General features: G+C 38.0%; 1 protein-coding gene across 1 annotated transcript in view; it reads right to left on the reverse strand.

The window, feature by feature from the left end:
* The window catches only part of TMEM131L (transmembrane 131 like), a 153067-nt gene that overhangs the window by 88631 nt on the left and 53529 nt on the right, over positions 1-10907 (reverse strand). Inside the window, exon 6 of the mRNA XM_025198521.1 lies at positions 8431-8541. Within this exon, the coding sequence (XP_025054306.1) occupies positions 8431-8541 (111 nt within the window). The remainder of the gene's footprint in view (positions 1-8430; positions 8542-10907) is intronic.

Raw genomic sequence — 10907 nt, forward strand, 5'->3', positions numbered from 1 at the left:
AAAGATGTGCTTATTTTAACACAAAATAAGTTTAGCACAGACCCATTGTTTTTATAAAGGAGCTCTCATGATGGAACCTCACCAAAAAAAAAGACAAAGTCAACTTTTTTTTCATACTTACTTAATTTCAATGATACACTATGCAAGAATTATTGCAGAATACCACAAGGGGGTGTTGTAACACCTCCAAAGGTTACTAATCAGATTATTATAATAGCCTCCTATTATGGCACAGTTCTCTTGAAAGATGCGACTCTCAACCAATTTACTTGGGGGGGTTGTTTGTTTTTGGGTAAGTTTTGTTGTTATTGCTTTTTGAGTATCACCTACTTTTTGTTTGTTTATCCTAATTAAATTCTGAAAGGAAACACTTGGCTCCAAGACATGCATTCTTAACAAAACCATCCATAGCTCTAACTTCCAATGGTGTTTTGAGACCAGAGGGCTGATATGTAAGATGTTTGCTCTAAAAAAAAAAAAAAACCTCGTTAAAAATTAGATTTCCCTTCTGATCATTTCTTAAGAGAGCTATATGTTTTCCTCCAATCTAGTTTATGCATTCTTTTCCTTTGCTTAGTTATACTTGCTTTAATCAGCTTAAGACTCCTTCACTTCTTCTGTGATCAACAAGACAACTACATGGAATGCTCTACCTACAGAAAGGCAAAAATTCCTCAAATTCCATGGAACTTCTTCCCTTGCTTGATTTGGAATTGCATCCACATGGGATGCTATTCCAAAATAAGGCTGGGCATGATTTTAACATGCTATAGCTACTCTGGCACCACTTTCTGTATGGACACTAATTCTTGAATAGATTGTTCCACGTAGGGAGTTTGTTTGGGTTTTTTAAAAAACAGATGCTACATAAAAAAAAAGAAGAAAGAAAAGTATCCAAATACAGTTATGTCTTATGTTAATCTACTATTCACAGTGATTTTTTATTTTTTGTTTACAACAGTGAATTCAGAGAAGGAAGTGTTTTCATTCCTCCTCATCTAAGGCAGACAACAGGAACATAGGTTATGAAGTCTCATGCCTTATATAATCAGTTGGGTGCACACACCACAACATAGTAGAAAAACAAGTAATTTTATATCAGCAGAGCTGCTGTTCAGGGAGCAAACTGTCATCTTTTCTGATTGTGTAAGTATTCTGCTCTGTGACAATGTAAATTGCTACTGAATATGATTCATAGCAGAATGTGGAAATATAAAGTGAATTGTTTGCTTATGAAGCAATAGGAACAAGGCAAAAACACAATATAAAGGAAAAAGTTAGAATGAGCATTACATAATGGGAATAAATTTAAGCCCTGTAACTCACTTCACCAATTAGCAAACCTGCGGTGTTCTTTCTAGATTCTATTTGTATGTACATGTATACACACACCGCGCATATGTATATACATCTGTGTGCCAACGCATGCTTGCATTCACACACACACACACACACACACACGCACGCACGAGCTGGTCAGAAAAACTGAGGAAACATTTTTTGTTTAAATCTGTTAATGTATTGACAATTAAGTTTCTGGGGAGAGGGAGTTCTCTTCTTTTGATAAAATTCTGCTGGAAACCAGGCTGGTTTTCATTTGCCTAGCCACCATCATCAAACCCACTTAATTCCCGCTCAGCAGCCCATCTGGCAAGCCACTGGGGAAGCTAGACTTCTAGCCTCCCAGTTTCTTTCTGGCCTGCTTGGAGCCTTGAATTCCTAGTTTACAAGCTCTCAGGACATTCACAATTTGGCAGCATAATCTCTCAAACTTCTCCAATGCCTACATAGCTGGCTAAGAACAGCTAAACTCCCTTTGAGGCAGAATTTCTGGAATTTTTCATTTTTATTCCAAATCCTAAAGAAAAAAATATTGAAATCTAGAAATCTTCTTCAAAATGGATTAGAATCTTCTCGCATCTTTAATGCACATCCACGCACCCAGTATAGTCTTTAATACTACAGGGCTACTATACATTTACATGTTCTGGACAATCTAAGCTTCTTATTCATTTAGAAAGTGATAGCTCAAACAAATGTCTTCTTCTCTCCAGTTCTGAACAGGATGCTGAACATATAGGCATACTATCGCAAGAGAAGGTAAAAACTGTCCTTTAAAGCAAGAAATGGGCTTGTTGGACAATAACAATCATTTCAAATAAATTCAAGACCCTCAATTTACCCCCAAAAATATTTTAATAGAAAGAAAAATGAGAAAAAGAAGGGAGAGGCAGGGCTGAAGGTAAGAACTACTCTCCAAAGGAAGGACAGAGCCAAAGAATCAGATCCATTACAAATGTTTAAATTGAGCTTTCCCAAGCACCAATGAGAGATATATAGGGACAGACTCCTTGACAGAAAGCATGAAATTAGACCTGGTGCACTAGCAGATCCTTCCATCCTAAGAAGTCTGGTTTACTAGTTAGTACTAAGATACCATGACAGTTCAGTAAATTATTTTTATGTATCCAAATAGAAGCCTATTTTCAATGTATTGTTTAACAACAACAAATGCCGTTGTGGGGAGCTCGGGGGTCCCTCTTCAAAAGATGCAGGATTGCCCTTGCCATGGTGTCAAGTTAGGTCCTAATTCTGGAGTCACATTCACACAGGTCTGCACCCTGCTCCCCCCCGCCCTTTCTGAAGTTGGACACTCCTGCGAGTCAAACAAACACAGTGACATACAATATAATAAACCTCAATTTCGACCCTGAGCTTGGCTGCTCCTAGGGTCTCTCTCCAATATTACCACTGTCCTAAGTCCTTAGGTGCCTGTCCCTAAAGAGATGTTCTCCAATATGTTATCCCAGAGTAGCACTAACAACATGTACCTGTTACAGTGACTCAGAAGAATGTCACCAGCTTACTGCAAGGAGCTATCAGCAAAAGCTAACCTAAAAACTTGGTCATCATCTTCAGCAACCAACATGCCCAGGGCTCATTTGTTTTTGTTATCACCTGCTCAACCAGTCAGTACATAACTTCAGAAGTCTCATGTTCCTGTTAGTACTTGTTCTCTGTTATATTATTTTTGCCATTGGTCCATGACTCACTGAGGACAGCGTCCAGGAAGCAAAGAAAGCAGCACCAATTTCTACCAAAGGCATATGGTGAAAGTGATGGACAAGGCATTCCTCCCTGCTGTTCCACTCTTGCACCAACCAGCTCACTGGTGTTTTCAATGCATTTGTGCAGTACCTCATGAATTTGATCTAGGTAGTCTCTATGTGCAGTATAAATATTAAACAATAATAAAGTATTGGGGATTGGAGCAAGGGATGCATCCAGAAGTTGCATAAACAGATGATCCAAATGAGATTTGCCACCTGTAGCAGCTTAATTGTGACTATACTCAACTACATGGATATAACCTCAGTCCATAATATTGGACATCGTCTCCCCTTCTAACTTCACAATGTCCAAACACTACTTGTCAATTCTGGACCAAATGTCCTAGGTTTTAAGTGTTTTTGTTTAGAAATACTATAATTTGTTCATACTTATGTTTCAAGTAATGCAGTGAATGTATACCTATGCCTGTTTATATAGATACACACATACAATTGCATACACAAAATCTGCACACTTTAATCAATGACACCTACTTCCACAATTTCTATTCCCCACACTGCAAGCATCAGATCGATAATTTCTGAGATTTTTTTTCCCACTAATCTTGTGGTAGTTGAAGAGACTTCTATTGACTTCTACCACCTCTTGATCTAGTTTTTTAAATTATGTGATTTCAAAGAGCTCCTCTGGAGACCAGACCTATCTACAAAGCCAAATCAAATGCCAAAATGTGAGCATCTCTATCAAGAGCAGATCTTGCCAGCCTCCGACAGACATGTGAGGGGTCTTTACCTTTCTGTCCTTCTACCTGGCCAATACAGCTTTACTGAAATAAACTGGACTTGCCAACCAGACTACCCAGCAAAATTATGGTACGAGCGTTGCAGGCCAGCACTCCCACCAGGCTCACTCCACACATTCTATCTTCTAAACTAGAAGCAGGGAGAGGCCTTAGTACAATGTGTTATCAATAAGCATTGCAAGATTTCCAACCATTTAGAAAACTATGCCCCCTCCTGGGGTAACCATAACCACATATGGAGATCAGACTGACTTTATAACGACTTACAGAGATAAAAGCACCATTCTCCACTGGTAGTGATGTTGAATCTCTTGCACAGTAATCTCAAGATCCTATTCTCTAGGGAAGTACAGCAGAGGAAAATATTCCTGATTACAAAGTAAGAAAGATGTCAAAACACCTCTACAAAGGAGCACTGACAGTAATGAAAAGGAGGCGGCGGCGAGAAAAGAACAAAATCTGCCTCTGAACTTCAGACAGTATGTGTCACCAGCCAATTAGCACAAAGAGAAGTTCAACAGTAATAAAATGTCATACAAAGCATTCACCAGAACCCTACATCCCTCATAACAAATCGCTGAGATTAAAGATACTTTCTCTTTACAAGGTTCAGAGAGAATAAAAGCTACAGAAAGAAAAAGAAGCAAAAAGGAAATTGCAAACTATTTCAGGAGTAAAAAAACCCAAACAATATATACACACGAACACCAATAAAATTAGACCTGAAAAAGGAAAGAACATGTTTCCTCCACCCCCAAATGCAGGAAAGAGTCAAAATGAGATAACATGTGGACCTCCTATGTAGATCAAGTTTAAATGCCGGGTTAAATTCCGTACAATTTAGAATATTTTAAAAGTTTTCCTTTATAAAAGCAAAAACAAATGTACAGCACTTAAACCATAAAAAGAAAAAATAGACCACCAAAACCGTACTCTTGACCCTCCCCCACACCCTTTTTTAAAAAGATGTTATGATGAGGGGAAAAAAAACTTTAAAAAAAAATAAAAATTGAAGTTCATGTTTTCCCTTCCTATTATGAACCTCAAAAACTGAGATTCCCTCTCAGCCTTCAAGACTATTACAAAAATAAATAGCAAAGTAACAAAATACTAATAGAGAAAGTGGAGCATGGGAAAATGGAAATTGTGTTGAGGTTATGTCCATATGGTAAACTAAGGATCCGTGACGCTAGCACAAGCAGTGCTGCCATCTCTGTGCAGGCCAATCGATCAGCAGTCCCAACTGGCACTGCCACTCAGCACTGCTAATTAGCTCAGCCACACAACCACCCTCCTCCTCAGATGCCTCTTTAGCATCTGTCCAGGGCAGAGTATGCTTAAGCATACTATCCTACGAACTGCCAGTTTATAATATTCCCTAGTTCAGACTGCTTAAAACTCTTGGTGCTCTTATTTTCTTTTGGGTATGAGCAGCCTTCTGGGTTGGGTTTTTTTGTTTTGTTTTGTTTTAAACATTTACTTGGCTTCAATGGCCAGTTAACAATTGGAGAAAGGAATCCAGGTTCCTCTATGCCCCAATTCCTCAAATAAGGTGGGGTCTCCCAACGGTCCTACAGGAAAACCAAGAAAAACTAGAATTCACGTTCTTCATTTTTCTGGCTTTGAGATACTAATAATGCTTGGTTCCATCTGCTCAGCAAAAAAAAAAAAAAATGGTGACAGTGAGAAGACCCATTTTATATGGGCACTGCGGGAGTTAGATGCATCCAGATGAGTTGAGTATTTACGAAGTCCTTTCTACTAAGTTTTTCTGGTACTGTTGGTTGTTCAACATCTGCAGCACTCCCCACCAGTCCAAGCATTATCCCCTGTATCTAGAACAGTGCAGCTACTGCAAGAGGAAACTATCCTTGTTCATGGACAGGACTTTCTTTCCTTCTGATAGCTCCAATGTATCAAGCACATGGATCCATTACATGTTGTGTGAGACAACTGATCAACCTGGCCCTTCAGTCCCGATTGTGTCGGATCATAACTCACAAATATTAATGCATGTGGATGAGGATTGCGAAGTACTTGTGGATTCAACAGCATAAAGCCATATACACCTCCCAAAGTCTGGCACTGTTGGATGTACAGCACGTCAAGGAATTCTGGATGGGAGACATCCGTGCTGCTGTTCTATACAGTTTAAAAATGGTGTCATCTTCATTGCCAGGTGGTTCTTGGGAATTTTAAGTGACTGAAGCTAGGATCAAAAACAAGGTTTCCAGGTGCCCTCCTCCAAAATTCCCACACAGCACTTTGACAGACATCCCACACTACTTGTTGGAAAGTAGGGCTGCTGCCCCCTCGTGTGTTCCAAGTTATGCCCTGCTTAGTTTGAACCGACAAAATCAGGACAACTGAGTGCTAAACACGCCTTTGTTAGCAGGTGTACCAGTGCTATTTGATCCCACTTTTTGGTCCCAATCTTACCCTGTTTGTTGTTCAAGGAAATAAGCAGGAAAAAAGACACAAACATTAAAAAGAGGCATGATGCCTTTTTCTCCTTTTAAGTAATACTCTTCAGATAACCTTTAAACCTCTCCTATTTATATGGACTACAGAGGAAATTATTTGAAGCAAATTACCTTCTGCATATGCAATTTACAATTAATACACCACCATGACAGGGGAACAAATTGCCTCACTTATTGCAGATGCTCAAGAAAACAAACACCCCTCCCAACACTGCTTAGACTGCAAGGAAAAACAAAGCTGCTCATTTAATCCTAAACAAGAAGGTGCCTGTTCCCCAACCAGGTCTCTTTAACTGGCTTTATCATTAGTGAATTCCACATTTGTTTGCTTGATCATTCACTCAAAGCATGTGCTGCATTTCCAGATCCACGCATCCATACATTTTTAAAGAATCCTTAGGGAATGCACCAGTACCTCCCAAATCTTAAATTCTTCCCCTACTTCAAACTGTTCTAAAAACATTAAACTGATCTTGGACTTTGATAGAACACTTTAAGCTGCCTCCACTACTTTTAAGCCTTTAGATTTTTTTTTTTTTTTGAGTTTCAGACTCTCTCAAAAATACACACGCACTATGGAGGCCAACAAGGACAAGGGAGCAAGGTACAAGAAAATGGCAGACTCAGGAAAGGAAGCACAGTGGCCTGTGCTCCCTCACTAAAGCACAACACCTCAATCAGTGTACCTGAACTATGTCAAGTCCCACAGTTATAACCCCATAACCCTAGAATCATACCCACTAATTAAACTGAGAGTTGGAGGAGGTAGAAGGACTCTCCACAGCTGGAATGCTCCCACCCACATCACAAGATTTGAAAGCCTGGAAGAAAAAGTAACAAGCACGAGGAAAATACAGAGAAGTTCACATTTTTAAACAAAAGACTGATTTAGGATTTTTTGTTTTGTCGTGTTTTCTTACCAAAGAGAGAAAAAAACCCAAACCAAATGAGATTCCCTCCTCTCCACTCAGCACACACAGCTTTGATAGTTTAAAACAGGGGAGAAACTTTTATAAATAATTTCAACTGCCACGTTTCTTCTTCCTGCATCTCTTGACACTTCACAAACTGCTAGTCTCCACTGCCTTTCCCTGCTCTCTTCTCTTGGTTGATAAGAAAAGGATAATACTAACCAGAAAGAGGTTGTACTTATACTTCAACATCAGTGTTCACATTTGGATCTCTTCCAGAAGAGCTGTTCCACTTTCAATTCACCTTCTACCTATTGCATAACAACCTTCACATATAGATAAAACCATACAGTGAAATACAATGATCCTGACCTTACAGGGCCTTGAACCTTACACCTATGCAAAGCAACGACACACTGGACGCAAAATGTTACCATGCTGAGACAGCACCATTACACCCCATCTTGGACAGGTCCATTGCACTTGCAAATTGGTACAATAACTTTAAATCTGCCAGGGCCTCTTTTACATACCAGAAACAAAAGAAAAAGACACAAATACACATTTTGAGCTTTGTAGGTCCTCTTTAAATAATAATTCTAGGAAGCTTATATATAACCCAAAGCTGGGCCCCAAGGTAAAAACAGTTTATTCAAACTATAAACAAATGGGTACAATAGTATAAACAAAAAACTATTTTTAAGCGTAACACCTCTTCATTGTGATTTTTGTGATAATGGTATTAAAATGGACAATGAGAATAACTATTAAGAGGAAGTAAGAGTAACCCAGTAAAATTTATCCTTGTTCAAAAGCAAAACACAGAATTTTAAACAAACACTTAAAATGTGCCAACTGAAGTTAATTTTTGAAGAAAATATGTCCTTGTTTGTAACAGAAGAATTTTTAATGCATTACATTTACTTGTATAGTGGCTTTTCAAAGCAAATGGCTTGATGATTCATGTATCTATCTGGTAAACTCTGTATGTAACCTAGTACTAGACCAGTTCCAATTACTGCAGTTTGCAATTTAACTCCTACAAGTTGCTGCTGCTCAGATACCTCATATACCTCTATACCTCAATTATCTGAAAACTAAAAAAAGTTAATCCCTTTATTTTTAAGTTTGATAATGTTTTTATTTAAAATTCATACTGTACCAGGGTTTGTGAAATCTGGATATTCTGGATATGTGGAATCAGTAAAAAAGCATTTGATAGCTGTCCTCTAGATTCTTCTGGAGAAGTTTTCAAGGTTCCCATTCCACACACCTGTTGTAAAACAGTCCATTGTACCAAGAGCTGATAGTTAGGAAATTACTTCAGGCATAAAAACTTTGATTTACTAACAGTACTTCAAGAAACCAACTAGCTTTTGACAATTATGTGAAAAAGCTGCAGTAAAAATAAGAGCTCCCCAAATTAGAAAGTAACTATAACTCTATACATAAAATGCACTTTTCTGTAGTTACTCACTCAAACACTCTGTGTCTATAATAGAAGGGCAACCACTAAAATAGCATGTGAACATCCTCACAAGTTTAAAAAACTGAATACCAAGCTCTATCCCTGTTTTTGAGCCAATTATGAGACAGTACATGGGAAGCTGGTAATGATTCTTGCAAAACGTAATCACAGTATCAGACATCTCTACCCAACTTTTCTGTCAAAAAGAATGCTTGTGAAGACAACACATTTCAGGCATCATTTACAATTAAGCAGCATAACATGAAAATAAATTTTAAAAAAAGCATGCGACTTAAATACATTTTGTAAGCTTCGCTGTTCCCAGATCATTAAAAAGCGTAGGGTGGAGAATGAGTGATGTCACACTTTTACCACCACTTTATGTTGAGCATAGTTTTCTGTAACATTGTTAGTAGGGAGAAGCGCACTGGATGTGATGGTTGTAGCTTCACAGTACAGTAAAATGTATGATTTTTTTTTAAACCTCAGATAACTGCAGGATGAAATTAACACATGAGGAGATGTTACAATGGTAAGATATGAATTTTTTCCACACTTAATGATAATCCACTGCCACTACCATAGGGGGGGGTTTAAAGATGATTTTACTGTTTGGACCTGCATGAGATATTTTAGTCCCCTGCATTCATTCAACTTTTACATTGGCAGAGACAGAAAAAAACAGTAACTCCAACACCACCTACGTAAGTGGAGAAACAAAAATATTTACACCTTTCAGCAATGTCATAGGTAAGTCAGGAGGGCCATCAGTCTCTTGTAAAATCAAGTTCAGAAAATAATTTTCAGTGGCTTATATTTCTTTCCTTCTACTATTGTTTTCTGTTTTACTTTGGTTAACTGATGCACAGAGAAATCTTAAATATTTTTTAAGTTGAAAAAAATGTACTTACTCTCCTGTAAATGGAAAACACGATGGGTTTTACAAAAAGTTGTGTGTTCTCCTCATAGCTGATATTAAAGACAAAGTTTCAGCTCAAAAGGGACATATTTTCTTTCTCTGTCTTAACAGTTAAATTTAGCAAATCTAAACTACACACCTCTCTGAGACAGGCCGAATTAACTATATGTACTCACTGAAATGTATGTATATGCAAGACAAAATTATTATATACATTTAATGTCCTTTACGTTGTCTCAGAACTTCATAATTCCTCTTGATACACAGGGGTTAGGCCTAGTCTAGAAACTGTGACTGTGATGGTAAAAATAAAGTACTTACTTTATTAGATTTAAAGATGGAGGTCATAAAAAAAAGAGATTCGAACTGATGAAATCCTCCTAATACTAGTATGTTACTAACTTCAGTGGAGATGCAACCACAGATAGTTTAATAAGTTTGGCTGCACTGGCAATTCAAATAGGTAGTGATTATACAGAACACTTTTCCTTCCACATGTCCACAAAAGATGCTAGCAATGAATAAATGAGATGAACCTGACCCAAAAAGCAGGAAAATAAGTCACCAGAGAACAGCTTGCTCCTTGCTTCCCTAAGATAGTGGTCTTCACCATACGTGGAATCAGGCTCCAATAGCTGCCAGAACACTAGCTTCATATGTGACTAGATTGTAATCGACCTACATCTAATTTTTTAACTATTTTATCCCCCTAAAACAGTGTCATAGTAAGGAAGTGGCATAGTGGAGACAAGATTTAAACTGGCGTTATTTTTAAATCAGGAAGAAACTGAATTTTAAAATGATACAAATTAATAAATGTAAAGGAAAAACTTCAGGCATATAACCTGTTTAAAATAAAACAACTTACTAAAGATGTGGTGAGGTCCCCTAGTAAACAGAGTATCAAGAGTTCATGAATTATGACTTTCTCTTTAGCTTTAAAAGAACCCCAAAACTGCCAAGTCTTACTACCTCCCATCCTGTGTGACACCACAGAACTTATACATCAAAAAACCTCAGTGCAACTTGAAATATATTCATCCTGTTCCAGAAGGCTGTTTCCTAAATACTTTTCATACATGTACCCCCCACCCCAACTGTGGTTGCATCCCATAGCATGGAACCAACTATTAGTGGTAAGCCAAGGATACAGACCACAATCCTGTAAGCACTTATGCTCCTGCGTAATTTTACTGTTATGAGCGGTTTCATTAACTGTGTGTTTGCAAGGCCAAGGCGTTGGGGGGGGGGG

Source organism: Alligator sinensis, unplaced genomic scaffold (genome assembly GCF_000455745.1).
Source record: "Alligator sinensis unplaced genomic scaffold, ASM45574v1 scaffold169_1, whole genome shotgun sequence".
In the NCBI taxonomy this organism is placed as follows: Eukaryota; Metazoa; Chordata; order Crocodylia; family Alligatoridae; genus Alligator; species Alligator sinensis.